Raw genomic sequence first — 19,871 nt, 5'->3', positions numbered from 1 at the left:
CTGCAGTAGGAGGACGTGCTTCCCTGGATTTGTGACTGGAGCAGTGAGGACCCTGCCTTGGGGCTGTTAGACAGGCCGGCGTGCTGGTCTCGCTGCCCCTGCCTCAGCGGTTTCTGTTGCCAGGTTCTCTCTTATCCAGCCAAGCCCCTGCCCCCCCCTCCCGTTGCTACCCCACTTGCTGGTGGGCCCCCCCCCCGCCCGCCCAGCAGTTGCTGTCTAGGGAGCCTGCCAGCCCGCCCTCCAACAAGGGAGGGAGGGAGAGAGAGGCCCCTGCCGCCTCTGCCATCCTTCCTGGGATCTCTCTTGGCTTGGCCGCTCCTGGCTCCCGCTGCTGCTGAGTGCTCCTTCCCTGCTGCTGCCTCGCCCCTTCTGGCCAAGCGCTTGTGGGTGCACCCGTCCTTCCCCCTTTCTGGCCTTGCCCCCTTCCCTGTAGCTGCCCCTGACTGGCGGGACCTTCCTCCAGCCCGCCCGCCAGCTCCTCTTCCCCCTAGCTCCCCCACTCCCGCACGGTTTATTGGTTGGTTGGTTGGTTGGTTGGTTGGCCGCGCCTTCCTGCTTTAGCTCCCTGGAGGACTTTCTGATTGGTTTGTTGGCCCTGCCCTAGCCCCTGGTCTTAGTTTGTTCCCTGCCCCGCCCTGGCCTTTGCGATTTGTCTTTGTGCTTTCCCAGGCTCGCTCCAGATCTGCACCTACCTCCCCTCTGGCCCCTGTACCTCTGCCCTTCCCCCCAACACTTGTGACTTCCCCCTGCACACTGCACCCCCTACGCTGGTTTAGCCCCTGCCCTCCCCGTGCAGCTGGAGGAGCCGGTTTCTACCTCAGGTTGCTGAGCGTCGCCCCTGCTTCCCCACCTAGTTCAGCAGCCCTTTATTCCCTTGTGTCGGTGCCCGCCTCCCCTGCTTCCAGCCTAGCGGAAGAGCGGTTGGCCCCCCACTCTCCTTCTCACCCCCCTCCCCTTCCCCCTTCCTCTCCTCCCCTTCCTCCTCCATCCCTTCCCCCCCCAGACAAACCTGTTCCCAGCCCCTCCCGGAATGGTGGGGGTGCCTGGGGCTGGGACCCCTCCCCCCTGGATGTCCCTGCTCCCCCCTCTCGAGACCCGATCATCTATTCCCACTCGGCTGCTGCTGCTGGGCCACCCGGCATCGCCCCACTGGGACGCCGGTGGTGGCAAGCTCGAGTAGGGACTCCGGAGACTCTGCTGCTGCCATGGCTTCCATCCCCCCCTGCTCCGGGTGCATGCCCTCGGCCGGTGAGAAGGGCTGAGGAGGAAGAAGAAGAAGGGTGAGAGCTCTGCCTGGAAGGTGACGCCTCCCGTGGTGGGACCCCCTCTCCTACTCCCTCCCCCCGCTGTCCCCTCCCCCAGCTCTGGGGGTGGCAATGCTCCCAGGGCGTATGCCCAGATGGCCGCAGTCCCCCAGCTCGCTGCCTTGTCACCTGTCCCGACCGCTGCCTCTGGCACCATCCATAGGGACGGGGGCCTCTTCCCCACCCTCACCAGGAAGCACAGGGTCCGTTGTCTCATGGCGCCCACCTTGCCCCACGTGGAAGCCTACATGTGGGCTTTGGCGCGGGTGGGGGGGCCCATGCTCGTGGTAGCGGCCTCAAAGATGTACGAGAAGGCAGTCTCCTTCCTGGCATCTGAGGTCGCTTCCCAGGAGGGTGTGGAGAAGAGCCTGGCGGTGGCGGGTGTCAGTTGGTGGGGGGGCCTGCGGAGGAGAGGGAGCCAGGGCAGCCACTGTCAGGAACCGGAGGGGGCTTGCCCTGGGAGGAGGCCTCTCCTCCCTCCGCTGTCTTCCCAAGCCCTGACCCCTGTGCCCTCTCCCCCCCCCCCCAGCCCTGCCACCGCTGACCAGCCCTCTGCCTCTGAGGACTGGGTGCTTGTGCAGGGCAAGCGTGGCAAGTTCAAGGCTGGAGCCCAGCATCCCCTCTCGCTGCCGAAGGGGGAGAGAGCCCCTGTAAGACCATGAAAGGGGCTGCTGGAGCTGAGCCTTCTGCCGTGCCCCCTGCCGTAGCCCAGCAGGCGGCACCGGCTGAGGAAGCCGTGGTAGCAGATGTCTGGCCGCCAGCTCCGAGGATCCATCCCTCTGCGGAGTGTACCAGGAGACGCGGGAGGAGCTCCGGGCCCGTGAAGACCATCGGGCTTGGGGTGCCTTTGTTCGATCCTGCATCTGTCTCCTATGGGAGATGGACCATGACTCATGCTTCTTCAATGCCCCGGAGAAAAAGGGGAGGGCCAAGAAGCACATGCCTTGCCTTTTGGCGGAGGACGACACCCCCTCACGGATCCAGCAGAGATGTGCGGGAGGGCCAGGGCCTTCTACACCAACCTTTTCTCCCTGGATCCGTCGGATGCCGTGCCCGCAGGGTGCTCTGGGATGAACTGCCATCAGTAGGCGCAGGCGACCAGGGCAGTCTAGAGCTTCCTCTCACTCTGGGCGAACTCTCGGGAGCCCTCTGTCTCATGCCCACCAATAAATCCCCGGGCATGGGCGGGCTGACTGTGGAATTTTACCTCATGTTCTGGGACATCCTTGGACTTGACCTCACCATCATCGGGGCCGAGTCCTTGGGGAGCATGGAGCTCTCCCTGTCATGCAGGCGAGCCATGCTCACCCTGCTGCCCAAGAAGAGGGACCTCCCTGACCTCAGGAACTGGTGTCCTGTCTCGCTCTTCAGCATGGACTATAAGATCATAGCAAAGGCCATCTTGCTGCAGCTAGGGTCCATGCTGGCAGACGTGGTCCATCCCAACCAGACCTACACCGTCCTGGGCCGTACCATCTTCGACAATCTTTATTTGGTCCAGGACCTCTTTGAGCTCAGGTGCAGGGATGGTCTGTCGTTCGCCCTCCTGTCCCTGTATCAGAAGAAGGCATTTGACAGGGTGGACCATGGGTATTTCCTGGGCACTCTGCGGGCGTTTGGCTTTGGGCCCTGATTTGTGGGTTTTCTTAAGATGCTGTACACCTCCGCAGAGTGCTTGGTCAGGCTCAACTGGACTATGACCGCATCGATCAGCTTTGGGCATGGGGTGCATCAGAGCTGTACACTGTCAGGCCAGCTGTACACTCTGACCATCGAGTCCTTCCTCCGTCTCCTCCGCAAGAGGCTGGCAGGGTTGGTGCTCTGCGAGCCAGAGTTGCGGGTGGTGCTGTCAGTGTACACCAATGACATGCTCTTCATGGTCCAGGATGTGGGCGACCTGGTGCAGGTGGAGGCCTGCCTGGCCATCTACTCGGCGGCCTCCTCCGCCCAGGTCAACTGGGTCAAGAGCTCTGGCCTGATGGTTGGGGCTGGGTGGCGGGCGAGCTCCCTCCCACCCACGCTTCAAGCCATCCGGTGGAGCACGGGTCCGCTGCTCTATCTAGGCATGTACCTTTCTGCCACCCATCCTTCTCCTCTGGAGAACTGGGGGATTCAGAGGGCAGGGTGGCTGAGCGGCTCTGGAGGTGGACAGCACTGTGGGGGAAGGCACTGGTGCTTAACCAGCTGGTCCTCTACATGCTCTGGCACCGACTCAACACCCTGGTCCCTACCCCGAGTTTACCTGGCCAACCTCCAGAAGACGATTCCGGATTTCTTTTGGCCAGGACTGCCCTGGGTCTCTGCAGGGGTCCTGAGTCTCCCCCTGCAGCCAGGTCCATACCTTCTGCCTCCAGGCCCTGCAGAGGCTCCTGTATAGTGCAGGTAGTCTGGCATGGAGCGCACTGGTGCACACCTTCCTCCGCCGCCTCTGAGGGCTCCAATACGACCGGTAGCTTTTTTTCTCCACCCGAGAGGTCTTCCGCGAGACCTCTCTGAACTGTCAGTCTTCTACCACGACCTCCTCTGGACCTGGAGGCTGGTCTACGCAACCAGGTCTGTGGCGGCTGCCGAGGAGGCAGATCTCCTCACGGAGCCCCTCCTACACAATCCCCATCTCAGTGTGCAGGTGGCGGAGTCCTATTCGGTGCACCAGAGGCTGGTGCTGGGTGGCATCATAAAGATCGGCGACTTCCTGGACTGTGACCGGGGAGACTGGGTGGATCCCCAAGTGTTGGGTCGGCGCATGGGGCTCTCCACCCTTCGAACCCACTGTGTGTGTACTCCAGGAGGCAAGGGGAGCCTTGCCTCCTCCTGCTTAGGCCTACCTTGGGCAGGTTCGGAGGAAAGGCACTTCCTGCCTGCCCTTCACCCCGGGCCCTCTGGACTTCTTCATCGGGCCCCTGCCCCGCGAACCCTCCTCCTTCCCCCTCCTTCTCCCCCCCCCCCCCCGACTGCCTCCTCCATACACCCTGAGCCGGCTGTGGGGCCTGTAGCCGGCATGCTTCCAAATCATGCCACGGGCACACCTCCACATGCTCGTGCTCCACACTCTCCATTTCCTCGCTCTCATGTCCTGCCCTGACACCAAGTGGTAGGACCTATTACCACCTGTAGAGGGCGAGAGACCTGGGTGGGCCACCTTGGTTCCATGGCCTGCTGGGGATATCGGCTGGCGGCTCCTTCACGGAGCCATGAGCATGGGTGTGTACCTGGCACGGTTCACCCCTGTCCCAAAGCCTGACCCTTTCACGTCGTGAGGGAGACTGTGGCACACACCTACCTGAAGTGCGCTAGGTTGCAGTCCCTATTCCGGATACTCCAGTTCTGGCTGCACTTCTCCCTATACCTCTGCATCTATGGGCACCCCATCCACAGCCCCACAAAGTCGCTGGACCTCCTCATCACCTTCCTCCTTGCCATGGCCAAGGCGGCCATCTACAACACGAGTGAGAGGAGGTTGGCCAAGGAGGTGCTCTTCGACTGTGGGGCCTCCTTCCATTCCTCCGTCCGATCACATCTCCGAGCAGAGTTCCTCTGGGCCGTGTCCGCTGACTCCTTGGCTACCTTTGAGGAGCAGTGGGCGCTGTCCGGAGTTCTCTACTCAGTGTCCCCTTCAGGTTCCCTCTGTTTAGCCTTTTGACCTCCACGCCCATCCCTGTTTTTTCATTCGTTGTCTCCCGTAATTAGTTGAGTCCAGGTCCCATAGTTCCTCCCCTTAGGCTGGGGGAGGGGCTTTTAGCTGTGGGTAGGCACAAACCCACCCACATCCTGTTGTTCAAATAGAACTGGTGACCAAATTGGAGGGGATTGGAAAAGGCTGAGGTGAACTCTGCACACCATGGGTTGATGGGGAGCAGCTTCTATGCTCATTAGTCGGGCAGTATAAAGGCTTCCCAGGAAGGAAGTGCAGGATGAGAGGGGAGGAAAAACAGCCAGCAAAGGGAAAAGCCACTGGAGGAGGAGGGTGAGCTTCCTTGATCAGTGGCTGGAGCAGTGAGGCCATAGGGCTGGTAGGGCGGACTGTATATTGCTAGATGGTGGTGGGAAATACGCTGTAAATAAAACACGCGGGTGGGAACACAAAGCTGACGTCTGTGAGTGGTGTGTGGGTGCAGAGGACCTGATCAGCAGGGGGGCCTGTGTGAACCTGCTGCAGGCACACAGTAGCATTATCACATAAAACATTTTCAGCAGGTGGAAACTTGTAATTTCACGGGGCACAATGTTCATCAACTCACAACTGCGATGGCCTGCGGGGCAGCTGCAGTTTCAACATGTTTAGGTTGCAATTGCACATGCAAAAATTCTTTACTTTCAGTTGCATTAGGTGCTTAAATCGCACTAAGGAAAATATTTCTCTTTTATAATTGAGGTATAGGCAAATTTAGGCCTTATTGAATAAATTAAAAGAATAGGTTATAAAACCTTTCTGAAAATTATATGGTGGTGGTAGTAGTACTCTCAAAATATCATTTCAATGCTCATTGGTAGCCATTGATTCCTCTTTGCAAGTACTCATGAAAACACGCACCCATTGAATGTTTGGTTAGCAGAGCTGCCCCAAGCACTGTACATCTGGCATAGTCTGGGGCCTTCTCCAATCCTCTCTTCGACTTGCCTATCTCCTCAAAGCTTGGCTTGGGGCTGAGTGTGCCCAACAATTTCCAGAAGAAACCTGAGCTTCTCCAGGTTCCCTTAGCAAAGGGACACAGTATTATGGTATCAGAGCTCTTTATTGAACTGGTTGTTTACATGCAGCATTATCAGTGAAACTGCTGCAATGTTTTATTCAGTGTCTCAGAGGAGTGAGGGAAACATTCATTCCTGGTTTTATCTATTGCTGTTTAAAGTTGGATGAAAAGTCTGTGGGTGAAATCCTGGCTCTGTTGAAGCCGATGACTTCAAGTAGGCTGGGATTTCACCCAGTGTATCTAGTGTATTGAAGTCAGTGTTAAAGAATAATTAAACTTGACATTGAGATCATACCTATTTTACCTGATTCTCATTTACACTAAAGACACCTTACACTGTCAGGGTGGTGCAAAGAGGCCTTGTTGTGAATGAGAATCAGGCCCATGGAGCTTCCAGGGTCATTGAGGCTCTTTATAATCTTCTTAATAAATGATGGATGTGCTTTAGCTTGCAGAATGTTGATGCGTTTAATTTGTGTTTTGATGGCTGGTTTTCATTCGGAGTAAATCTTTTTCAAGCTGGCATTGGCCAGTGTAATACCGTTGTGCCCCTTTTCATCTGCTACCACTTGATAAACTGGGTTGTAATTCTGATTTAGGATCCTGCCATGCCACTCACGCAGCCTTCAGAAACGCATAGAATCATCCATTGACGCAAACAGGACACTACTGGAGAGGCCAGCAGCAGCTGTCTGAAACTGACTAGGGATACATGTGTCCTGTGCACACTCCCAGCTGCACTGTATTGAGTGGCTCTTCTGTTTCAGGGGGTACTTGGTGGGGAGACAAGAACACAAACAAGATAAATAAAAATTGACCTGCTTAAGAGAGAGAAAAATTTATCTAAAGTTGCTCCTTTCTCCGAGTATCTCACTGAGTTGTGTTTCTGCAATAAATCTATTATCTAGATTGTAAGATCTCCAGCCTAGGGATGGTCTTGATATTTGTGTCTTGTACAGTGTGCTATCAACACTTGACAAGTAATAAATAACAACAACAGGTGGCAGAGGAAGACAGTGTGATTGATAAAGGAGCAGGGATGGGAGTCCTCTTGTGTGGAAAAAAATAGGACAGGCAAAATTAAACTAAATCTGTGATAAACAGAAATATTATGTAACTTATATGGCAGAGTTACTTTGTAAGTTCCCTATGTACCTGATATTAAAAACTGTCCATTGAAAAGTTTAGTCCTTATACAAGACCTTACAGTATTTTCATACCTAAGGAGATTTTTAAGATTTGAACTTTACAGCTGTCATAAACTGATCTTAATGTAAACATAATTTTGATTGATCAGATTCAACAGTCATATAGTTATTCCCTAACACTTAATATCCCCACTACACAAGATGCTGAATATGGTTAATCATTATACTTCTAATTAATACACATTGTTTCTGCACTGATAAACCATGTAAAGTCATGGACTTGAACAGATTCTTGTTTTCTGTAGTTTCATACTAGGGGGAAAATTGTTTTAAATCTCTGGAACAACACCACAGAAAATTCAATTGAATGATACATTGTGTGAAACCTCTTGGGTCATGTTTTTGTTTTGCCCTGTCAGTGCACTAAAGAGGACAGATTAAAAAGAAATGAAACATTCCAATCTTAGTTGTTTTTGTTACCTCAAATGTAAATGTATGAAACATTATCAGCTGAACTTCTGAAGAGAAGACAGGTCATATGAAAATACTCTGTCTGCAGTGTGTTGTGGAATTATCTGAAGGACAGCAGTGTATTAATAGAAGTTGGAGTTTCTAGGTTGGTGGTGAATTTGAAAAATGATGATAACATTGAAGGGCATCTTGTAGAACTCTGCTAATTTGGTCAAACAAATTGCTGGCATCAGTCATCACAGGAAAGTCCAATCGCATCTCCTTAATAATTTGCACTGGTGATTTAGTAATGGCATATAGTTAAGGCCCTATTTGAATTGCGAGATGATTGCTATAAAATTGCAGCTGAGTTGTGGACAATCCATGGAAAATTGTGGAAAAGTAATAATGGACCTTATTATTTGCAGTAATAAAGTCCATTATCACTTTTCTGCGATTTTCCACTGTCGGCTGCACGGGGCCGAGAGCAGCTGAGAGCGGGAACACGGGGCTTAAAGTGGGGGCTCCTGCTGTTGGTCTCCCAGAGCTGAGAGCAGGAGGCTGTGGCCGCCTGTGGCTGACAGCAGGCGCTCCCACTGTCAAAATTGCAGTGGAAGCCTAATATTGCAGAAACCGCAGTTTCCGTAATATCGCAAATTAAGTAAGGCCTTATATATAGTCTATCGGTACCTGCCTTTGTTTTACTGTGAATTACTTCTTTTAGTATCCCACAAATATTATAGGACATTTTTTATCTTACAGGTCAGATTCTTATCCCCTTATACTGAGTAGCACCTTACTCTGTGTCTGTCCCCATTGACCCCAGTGGAATTACTTGTGTGAACAACTGCTTATCAGTAGTGAATAAGGAATTCACAGTCTGGTCCTTTGTCAAGTCACTAACAACTTGAGTGTTCTTGTTTTGTTACTGAAGCTTTGAAGTTTTATCAATCAGTAAAAGAAAAACTTTATTTAAACCACAGAGACACTGGGAGCTTTATTTCCTCTTTAATTTTCATGGAGGTTTCTGTTGTGGGTTTCCATTCAAATTCAAAATGCTAGTAAACAAAGAAAATGGAAAAAGTATCTGATCAATTAAAATGTATGTTCATCTAAGCGTTTGAAACCTTTTGTTCTATGTTCCTTTTTCTTCCAGTTCTTCAACTGTAGATCTGCATAGAACAGTCTTCATTTATTTTTGGATCTGGGGAAAAATAACCCTGAGGGCTCAGATGTTCTGTTATGAAATTCAGTTTTTTAGAGTGTGTCTCTACTGCAGCTGGGAAATGTGATTTCCAACCCAGGTAGACAGACTCCTGCTATCTCGGCTTGAGCTGGCGCGCTAAAAATATCCCTGTGGATGTCCTAGCATAAGGGGTGGCTCAGGCTAGCTGCTTGAGTCCAAGTCTGCTTGACCCCCTCCTGGGCTGAGCTCGGGTGGCTACCCCAGCTGTCAGTGGTGCTGCAGTGTTCACACGGCTGTTTTGAGCATGCTAGCCCAAGCTGAGCGAGGGTGAGTCTGTCTACCCAAGGTGTAAATCACACCTCTCCGTCGGGGCAGCACAGAGGTGTTTGGGGCAAAAGCTGAAATGGAGGCCCTCCCACACTTCCAAAAATATTATCCCTGAGATGAGGGATGGGGGTTGGGTATATTTGAGGGGAGCCAGCCCTCAACCTCACAGGGGTGGCTTCTGTTCCATGGAGCCTGGCTCCCGCCCCAGGCACTGCGACCTGGCCCACGGGCTTGCGACACCACTCAGTCTGGACTGGTGGCCCCTCTGCTGCAGAAGGGGTGCTGGGCCAAACCTGAATGGTGCTGCAGCACTGCTCGGTTTGGGGGCCCCTCTCAAACGGGGTACTCGGCAAACTGTCCCTTTGCCCCTTCCTCTCTCCCAGGTAGCCGCTCTCCCAGCTGCTGTGTAGACATACCCTTAGAAGTGAAGTCTGGAGCTGTGCCCATTTATACCAGCTGAGGATCTGTCCATATAAGAAAATATTAGGGTTGCACAGTTAAGCTGTCAAAGGGAGGCAAGCACAAAATTCCTCCGGGGCCAGGGTGGGGAGAGTGAGTTCCTCCTGCCCTGGGCCGGGGTGGGAGATGACAGCTCCTTCGGGGTGGGGGGAGCCAGCTCCTCTAGCCGCATGGTGAGAGTGATCTCCACTGGCCAAGGGGGAAGGGGGAAAAGTGAGCTCCACCGGCTGCAGTGCCCCTCCAAAAGCAGCCAATTTTTCATTCCTGTGCAAGCCCCTGTTGTCAAATGTTAGGAAATGCCAGGGTTAAGTTTGTATTTACACCAGCTTAGCAGAAGGGAGGAGGAAGACTGTACGGATGCATTTTAGGGTTGTTGTTTTTTTTGTTTTTGTTTTGTTTTGTTTTCCAAACAGCGTGATACAAAAATTAATTGAATAACATGCATATTTCTTAAATGTGTTTTGCATAATGGTCTAGCTCAGTTTGGTTTCTTAATTTGTGCAATAAAAAGGCAATGCATACAGTTCTATTTTATTCCACAAGTTAGGCACGTGTGGTAAGTATTAGGTAAGTAAACCTCAAAGGAGTTTAATGGAGTGTTGCACATTTACATCAGCACAGAGACTTTGAACCAGGGATGCCATTGTATTGAAATTCACCCTACCAATGTGAATTACGGATGCTGGCACTTATATCATTGATGATGGGAATGTACTATTTGAAAGGTGTAGTGTTGAATAGGGGACCTGAGGCCTTGATCCAGCAAGGCACTTAGGCATATGCCTAACTTTAAGCACGTGAGTAGTTCCAGTGACTTCCTTCCCACTCACATGGCATAAATGTATTATTGACTTCAGTGGGACAATTCAGACTCTTAAAAACTCTGCTGGATTGGGGACTTAATTTGGAAGAAAATTGCAGCCTTTATTTTTTATGATGAAATCCTGTCTTGATTCATCATCAGACCTTTATAAGTAAACTCAGATTATCTGAATGTCTTGGTGTACATCTGGATAATTTTAGAGAATGGAACTTTGGTCCTTGTCTGAATTTTGGATTTGGGGCATAGAAACAAATTTTGGGTAACTCAGCATTCTGATAATGGATGCATGGATCATCAGGACTTATCTGCAGTGAATTGCATTCTGCCTCAGAAGTCTAAGGGGATCTAAGAGGATTTGAAAACTTGCATGGCTTTTGTTTAGTTTTCTTCTCCATTTTATCATTTTGTCACTGTAGCATTTTTACGTATTGTCCCAGTGGTAGGGATAGCATATGCTTTAATATCTTGTCAGCTCTTTTTTTTTTTTTTTTTAACAATCTATCCTTGAATGTATACCCAGAAAGTCACTTAAATAAAATGTTAAATGACAGCACATAAATCTTTCTTACAATAAATAAGCAGCCAGAGTTGTTTGCTCTGTAGGTTTCACGGCAATCTTGGAGTACCATAAATGTTGAAATGAGGTGTAAATCATAGTTAAACTTCAGTGAATGACAGTTACAGCATAGCCAGTGCTTATAACTTGTTACTTGTCTGTGGAAAAAAACAGAAATGGATTTTTCTTTTCCAGTTTTATGTACGGGGAACTGACGGATAAGAAGACCATTGAAAAAGTTAGACAGACTTTTGACAACTATGAGTCAAACTGCTTTGAAATTCTTCTGTACAAGAAAAACAGTATGTATAACGTTGTATACAACTTAATCGACAATACATTTTTAAAATGAATAATTGACCAAAACCAATTTTTCTTTTAACATTTGTGTGGGAGGTTGGGGAAAGATTTTTAAAAAGTGACTAGTGATTTTGGGTGCCTTAATATTTGAGTGGGCAACTTGAGACCCCTTTTAAGGGGTCTCGTTTCAGGAGGGTGGGTGCCCAGCACTTTCTGAAAGTCTCGCTCCTTTAAAATACCTCCGGTGAGTTCACAGAAGCACAACTCATTTTTGAAGCTCTTGATATATGTGAAAGGGATCAAAGTAGGTATGTTGGTAGAAAACATTGTACAAGGTGCTCCATGCAAATCAGAGAATGTCCCTCAATCATGACCTGAAACAGTCGTGTCCCAGGTAGCCATGAGCAGGTCCTGCCCATTGTACCTAATTGTTTGGTGGCTCTATGATGCGTAAAGACACCCAGTAGGAACTTGGATGAGACCACCAAACATAAGGAATAACTAATCAGGAATTAGTACAAGATTGTTAGAAGGCAGAGGACAATGCAGTAGCTCAACAATGTGACCTACTTCTCTCCTTCAGCTGGCTGGCCTCTCTAGCAGGTTTCAAGAACTGGAGATGATTTTACTTCAGTCAGGTTGCCACCACATATTGCCATCCTAATCTTTCTCTTTAGGTGTTTCTGCCACTCCTGTGCGTTGCTCTTCTTGGTCACCAACATTTAATATGATACTGGACAAAATCTGTCAGTTGTGGATTGGCTGGCAGAGCTAACAGAGTAGACTACTGTGGAGTTTTTAATTCTTTCAGTCACTAGTTTGTTTTTTGTGTTTGTTTTTTTTTATGCTTGGATTTAATCTCCAAACAAATATGCTGCTGCCATGAGGTCAGAGAAGCCTGACCCAGGAACTTGCACCTTCGTTTGGTTGTGTGAGGCCAGATAATATAGGCCTGGCCTTGCAAGCTGCTCTCCATGTGCAGACCCCTGTGCCTGCATGGAGCACCTTGTAGGATTGGGTCCATAGCTTTTCCTAGTATACTTTAGTTGCAGGAAAATAGTGCACTATTGAAAAGGTCAGACCATGTTCCAGGGCCTTATCCAATAGTTGTGCTATATTTCACTACAAACACTTCTGTCTCTGATAACTATGAACAGAGGATTTAAGACAATGCTGCTTCCTGAGATTAGATCTGCTAAAATTTCCTGAAATGATACGAGTGTTTTTTATACTTTAATTCCAGTTTCCCATTTTAGGAGAAATAATCCTGTCCTTTGCCTTGCACACACTTAAGCAATAAGTTATCCTAAGATTCCCCAAATTCTGCCCATCCCAAAGTATTTTAGCAAATCCTTCCATTAAAAGAAAAGCAAATGCAGCTCTCCCTTCCAGGTGTTGCTGCAAGTGTCTGGACATGTCCTCTGAATGATCCCATTGTGGTCTTGGGCATGTGGTCACATCTGTTCCCTTGATTTTCTGCTGCTCTGTTCTTTTGTCCCTGCAGTCTGCCTGATTGCTCCCATGCATTAGGAAAAGTTTCCTGAGACGGCTTAGCCCTGCATTTCTCCGCTGAAAGAGGCTTCTAGCATCGCCACACCCTTTTTCCAGCTAGTCACAGAATGGATCCCTTGGCATTCCACTCTCTCCCTTGCTATTGGGTTACCTTATTAACCGGGCAGTTCCGGGTTCAGAGGTGTCAGTCTTTCATTAAATTCTGTTCCCTTTTATTTTTAAATAGAAAAGGTAAAAGCTTCTTCCTGATGTCTTTTCCACAGCAGGCCAGCACCTTTTGTGTAAAAAGGAATATCATCTGCCTGAGTACATTGCCTCTCAGTAAATCTCTGAAACACAAGTTTCCTCATTAAAATCTTCATCTGTGCCCAGATTTCCAATTCTTCTGTCTGTAGTTTTTATTAGACATGCAGGATAATGGAAGGACTTTGTAACAAGAAAATATCCAAGTACTGTCTATAGGGTCATTCTCTGTTTAGTCTTGGATCAGATCCCATCCATAAATTCAGTCTCTCTTGCTCTCCCAAGAGCCAAGAATTAAGACTCCTTTTGGTACTAACACATTAACTGGCCAACTTCTGTCTCAGCAAATGTATTGTCCAGCACTTGGTTCTACCCAGTCGTATTCTGTACCTGGCTTTCTGCAGGTTGACAAAACAAAGTCCTCACTACAAAAGCCCATTTTAAGGTTAACACTGTAGCAAAAAATAGGTAGTGTACATTTCTTCTAAGACCTCTCTACAAAATACAGACTGTTACTAGATTGAGGGGTTTCAGGTTATTCAGACTGGAGGCCAGGTGTGTCACTTCCCTTCTGCACTGAGCTCACTGGACTTTCATTGACCAAGTGAGAGAACACCCAGTGTTCATTTTCATACCCCACTCTGTGCCTAGCTGTGCTGTGCGTTCTTGCTCATGAGTTGTGTAGGTTTTTCTCCTGAGCGACTTTTGTGGTAGCAACTGTGATTTGTTTAGCTTCTCCATCATAGTGAGAGGTATTATCCAGGGGCTGCTGCTTTCAGGCATGAGGCAAAGGATTGCTGCCCTCAGGCACTTACTTAGCATTTTAAGCCTGCTGGTATGAGGACTGCCTGGTCTCCTTCTGTTTATGTAGAGTGCCTTCTGCTTTTTAATTAGTTACTTATCGAAAGAGCTGCATATTACAAACCTCTTTAGAAGCCAGAGTTCGGGTCTGTAAATCTTGAGTTGGCCTTTGGGAGCTGAAATAGTGGAGCAGTCAACACAAAGTCACTGGAATAAACCACAGGCTTCCCCTATGCTTGTTCAACTTACTGCTAATGTGGTACTGGTTTAATCACAAACAGTTCAATGTAGGCACACTAGCCATGGGGAATTGCAGTTTTGACCTGGTCCACACTAATCCTATTCTAAACCATTTTATTTTTGGTGCCCCTCTAGGCAGTTTGTAGTACAACTCCCAGAAGTAGTGCATTGGGACAGTGGAGTGATTTTAGTGGGAGATTTTGAAAAGCAAACGGTGCATTGTGGGACAGTTGTGGGTGGACTAGTCTGTGTCCATGCTGGCACCAAAAGAGTTCAGACTGAAAACAATATTTAACCTGGCTGAAAGCATGTCTAATCCAAATGGCATTATGCATGCTGCTATCATTCCATCCTCCAGCATGAGGCTGGAAGATGCTCAAAAGATGTGGATGCTTGTGAAGCAGCCATTGCTTCCATGTTGTTGGCCCTTCAGTAGCATTTGTGAGGAATTTCGAGACATCAAGCTTGCTGTGAAGCTGTGGGTCTATGGAACCACAGTTCCACCAACTCTGTTGAATGGAAGTGAAATGTGGGCTCAGAGGAAAGCTGAAGAACATTGGAGTGATATTTTCCATTCTCGTGGTCTTGGTCCAGCTGCTCCATATCAAGTGGCAGGACAAGATTAGAAATGAGGATATTCAAAGCTGAACCAGCAACCGTCTTCACCAGCACTGGTTCAGTTTCAGTGGCTTTGTTGGTCTGGTGTGTCCAACCAGTTTCTAACTGTGTGCAGCAAGGAATGCTGCCACTTGGCCAACAATCACATGTTTGCCAAAAGCTTCAGTGGTGTGACAAGGTTGCCAGTGATGGACATAAACTGAATAAACAAGCACACCACCTTAAGCACCTTGCCAGAGATTAATCCTTGTGGCAATTTGCAAAGAGGCCATGCCCCATGATGATGATACTAAACCATTTGGAGCACTGCTGGGTGTGGATGTGAGGTGTGTTATAAGCTTGCTTTGACTTTCAGAGTGGTACATGTTTTCTAGTGTAGATAAGGCTTCACTGACATTCCATTCATACAAGTGAACTGTGCATCTCTAAACAAATTGTTTAGGATTCCAAATCCATAAGAATAAAATCTACTTCCCCTGCAGCAGACCAGCATGCAATGATAGGACTGGAATGGAGCACAATCCTTGTGGTGGCTGACTGCACAGAGGTGAATTTGACCCTGTAGAGAACAGGACACTTGCTAGTTTCATTCTCCTGGATGCTCACATTAGCCCTATGTGATGTACCAGTAAGCAGATCACACTCCTGCTGTGTGCATATATATCTGCTCTCCTAGCCAGCCCTGGGTTTTAGGTACATTGTTGATTGATTGCTTAATAAAAGTACTAGGATTATAAAATTGTTCTGTCTTTAACTCAAATACTGAGAGGAAAATATATCTGTGGATATGTCGTCTATTGGTTAGAACTGTGGGGAGACTGGGAGTCAGACCTCCTGGGCCCTGCATCTTTAGGAGGGAGTATGATCTGGTGATTAGCCCAGGAAACTGGGAGGCAGGATGGCTGGGCTCACCTCTGGGGAGTGGGGTTCTTTTCCACACATGGTAGTGTGTCACATTTGGTGGGCCTCAGAGGTCTTCCACTCCCCTTGTTTATTCTTTTAGAAATATCAGAAAGTCTTGCCTCCTCTGAGGAGACCCACATAAACTTCAAAGGGGTTGAAGAATGGTAGGGAGAGACCAGGCTAAAATGGGAATAGTAAAACAATGTTATGGCAGAGGTAATTTGGGGTAATTTCTTTGCTTGTGGTAGTTAATTGGATTGGTAGCATTTCTTCATTTTAATGTGCATGTGAATATATCATAGATCCAAATAAACATGAAATTTAGGCCCTGGCGAAGGTACAGACACCTAGAAATGGTTTTCAAACAAAAGTATGTGATACAGCATTTAAAACATGAAACACCCTGTGTAGGAGTTGTGGAAAGATGGTATTCTACCACATGCCATGGTTTCTTTCTCTTGTCTCCAGGAACCCCAGTTTGGTTCTACATGCAAATCGCACCTATAAGAAATGAACATGAAAAAGTGGTTTTATTCCTGTGCACTTTTAAAGATATCACTTTGTTCAAACAACCAATTGAAGATGATTCAACAAAAGGTAATTTTAAAATCAATTATTATTAATGTTAAAATATACGTATTCAAGTTGAATCTCAGAGCAGAAGCAAACAATGCGAAGCATTTCTTGGTTTCAGGAAATACTTAGCAATATGTAAGAGTTCTGACATCATTCTGTTAGGTTTGTGGTGTAAAATTGTAAGATCAAGCACTGTGTAACATTCACTAACAACATGCTGCGAAATGCCACTAGACTTTTCTGTATGATTTCACTGATTGTTTCAGTACCGTTAGGTTTTGCTTAGATTAGAAATTAGCATCAATTTTAGACACCGTTAGCCACTTTTTAATAATTTGTTAAATTATATTGTTTTAGGAGATTGAAAATTAAATATCTTTCCCTAAGGAGATTGTAATTTTTCTATTTAGTAAACACTGTTTTTCCCCCTTGGTGATGAGATACGGATCTTTTTTCTACTGAAAGTGAAATTACAATGAAATGGCCCATTTTCCTTGTTCCTTGTTTGCCAGCAATCATAGCACAGCTCTGGTTGTTGTATTTATTTGTTAACAGCTGCTGCAGATGGTGTTCATTTGGATGTGCAGTGGCCTATTCAAATAAATGCCCAGGGCCAGATCCTCAGCCTGGTCCAAGGACAGCTGCTGGGGAAGGGTGAAAAGGACCTGTTTATACTGTCTCCATCAATCCTGAGGCATATTCTGTACTTCACGGCTGCTCTGTGCTAAGTTTATATGTGTATTGTTTTTCTAACGATACTTAGTGATCACTTGATTAAGGGAAATAATATCCTCCTGCATGAACATCCAAGATTTGCTTTGAATTTGCTTATCATTTATTTATTCCTCACCTTTTTTCTCCCAAACTTTGCAAAGTCTGAATTGCTCAGGGAGAACTATGAACACACAGTGTCTTTTGCTTCAAAGAGAAACTCTTGTTGTCATCCAAGTGCAAAAAAAAGGGCCCGAACGATTTTCTTACAGTGTGGATAAGATCTGATTATCCATGCTTGGGTAACTCAGAAGTTCCTGAATATATTTGTCACACTGTGTGGAGTGACTCATGAGTGTGTGCGCCAACTTCAGGGCAGTCTGTCAAGGAACAAGACACAAACCCCAAACTGGTTGTATGTTCTATCATTAGATTTCACGTAACAATTGTGAACTTCTCAGACACTATAGGTGTCTTTTTTTCACTGACGGCGGTAAATTTGCCACCGTCAGATCGATTTCTCACGATTGATTAAGCGGAAGTGAAGAACCACTCAATCGATCCGGAAGTTGATTTAATAAAACCATCTCCAGAAAGAGTAACACTGCGTCAATGGGAATGCAACTTTAAGAAGTTGATGGGAGATACGCAAGCTACTCTGTGTAGCTTGCGTATCTCCTGTCAACTGCTGCCTAATTTGCCAGTAAGTGTAGACCAGGCCTATAACAACCTTAACATGGAGTCACAGACAGTCCCCTTGGGTACTCCAGTCTATCTTGCCACCCATGCAAGCCTGCCTTTGTGATAGATGGTCCCTTACACCAAAAACCACAATTGTGTTCAGGTTACTCCCAGTCCCAAGACCAGTCACTTTCCCTAGGTCAATTGTACCTTAGATATCTCACCAAAGACAATGCTTGTAGCTAATCCTATGTTAAACTAACTACAAGTTTATTAACTACGAAAAGAAATGAAGGTTAAAGCAGGGAAACATACACATACAAATACGTTAGTCTTAGGTTTCAAAGGTAATAGAGGCTGCTGTAATATGCAAGCTTTTTGTGTCCTTTAGTGCTAACCCAGGCTAAGCAGGTTGGGGATCCCTTGCTTTTGCTTAGAAATATTGCCCTCTATATATTCCAAGCAGCATAGTGATAAAAATCCATGTCAAGAAAAATGGTTATCCCCTTCCCTTAGGGCTCAAGCTGATGATACCAGGATTTGTGCACATCTCCATTTCATGGATGGGAGTGGGGTGGTAATCAACAAAGTCTTTTGTCCAGTGATGTTCTACAATGGCTTGTCTTATGCTCATAGGCCTTCTTTAGTTGGGCAGGAGATGACGCCTCTTGTGGTAAACTAGCATTTCACACTTGGTAACTTTTCCTCGTCTGATGGTGCGAGTTTACAGTTTTAGAGCAAACACTTTTCTAGTTACAAAGCAAACACTTAAATATTACCTTATGTCACAGGATCCAGATGATATAAGTGAGATTAATGCATTCAGCAACTTATAAGTATTTCATGAAGTCTAAACACATTCTTATAACTCTAATATCTGTTTTAACAATACTATCACACAAGTGATCCAGATGGGTTTCCAGCTCTGCATTTGCCAGTTTTCAGTGAGGCGTAGGGGCCCTAGCATGAGCTGGCACCTGGTCTGCCAGCATCACAATATTTACTTCAAACTAAATAAGTAAATAAATGTATAATTTAAAAAATCCCATCTTTGGCTGAGACCCAAAATGAGAAATTTCTGGCCAAAGATGAATTCTTTGTACAGTTATAAGAGCATGAAAGGACACCTGAAATGGAAGCCTTCTCAGCCATTGCCATAGAGTTGCTGCCACTACAATGGAGATAGTATCTGGCTAATGTGTCTTTGTGTCACAATAAACTCCCTGGTGTGAAGCGTGCACATGCTTCTGCCTGGAAAACAATTTCCTGAAACTTTCAAGGTAAATTCCAGCTAATTGAAAGGACTTATTAATTGGACAGGTCTAATGATGCGGGGACAAATCCTCCCACTCCCACTGTCCCAGGGGAAAACTCAAAAGTGGGGTTCAGCAACTAAGGAGGTGCTCAGCAGGGAAATCTCTCCATGGAGTTCCTCTCTGTTAGTGCCGTTGGGAAAATGGGGCTTGCCCTTTATGGAATCAGCCCTCAAACGCTGCCTGTCCCAGGGAGCTGCATTAGACGTAGAGGCCCTGTGCCTTTTGAGACGCCCCGCTCCAATGCAGCACAGCTCCAAATTAGCTGTGTCAGTGGCGTATCTTGGGTCTCCGGCGCCTGGGAGCCAATACTGGTATCCTCCCACCCCCCACCCCCATTGGTGGCAGCGGCAGCGCCTGGTGCGGGTGTCTGCAGGTCCGTTTCCCGCTCTCCCCCCACCCGCTATGGGGGTGGTGGCAGTGGTGTACGGAGGGGGTCATGTCAGTGGGGGGCAGCTCCCTTGGCTGAGGGAACCAAAGCCTCCCTTGGCTGAGGCTGCCTGTGCGCAACCTACTAAAGAGAAATCCCAACCAGAGCAATCGAATATACTTCTTCTATATACGAGCTTTCCTGGGAAATCTCTGTGGGGATAGCAGTCCCCCACTCCTGCCCTCACTCGTCACTGGGCAGTCCACTCCCCAGCCCCAGCTAAACCTGTGCCTGCCCTTCCCCTTGTATAGATCCTTGCAGAGTGCCTGTTAAGAAGGGGAGGTGGATGCTATAATGGAGGTGACTGAGCCTCCCTTCTCCCCGTCTGGGGGATGGGAGTGGGGCAGAACCCATGTGGGTTCCACTTCAGCGATATGTTTTTATGGGGGGAAATGTTAAGAAGCTGTGAAAATTCTCTCACTGTATATCGCTGCTGTCTTAAATGGGAGGCTGTCATTGTGCCAATTACTACGCGTAGCCACCATTGCAAAATACTGCAGTATAAAAGGCTGACTGGGACTTTAACCTGCCAGTTTAAAGAGCACTTGCTCCTGCAAAGCCCCTTTTCAGGGCATGGGGACGTATTGTGTTCTGCTTTC

General features: G+C 47.7%; 1 protein-coding gene across 1 annotated transcript in view; it reads left to right on the top strand.

Moving 5' to 3' along the window:
• Positions 1 to 19,871, top strand: part of KCNH5 (potassium voltage-gated channel subfamily H member 5) — a 234,939-nt gene that overhangs the window by 19,264 nt on the left and 195,804 nt on the right. Inside the window, exons 3-4 of the mRNA XM_067554914.1 lie at positions 11,140 to 11,246; positions 16,030 to 16,158. Coding sequence (XP_067411015.1) covers positions 11,140 to 11,246; positions 16,030 to 16,158 — 236 coding nt within the window. The remainder of the gene's footprint in view (positions 1 to 11,139; positions 11,247 to 16,029; positions 16,159 to 19,871) is intronic.

This window comes from Emydura macquarii, unplaced genomic scaffold (assembly GCF_026122565.2).
Source record: "Emydura macquarii macquarii isolate MOO-44397 ecotype Brisbane River unplaced genomic scaffold, CSIRO-AGI_Emac_v2 contig_1551, whole genome shotgun sequence".
Lineage (NCBI taxonomy): Eukaryota > Metazoa > Chordata > Testudines > Chelidae > Emydura > Emydura macquarii.
This window is presented reverse-complemented; position numbering and strand designations above follow the sequence as displayed.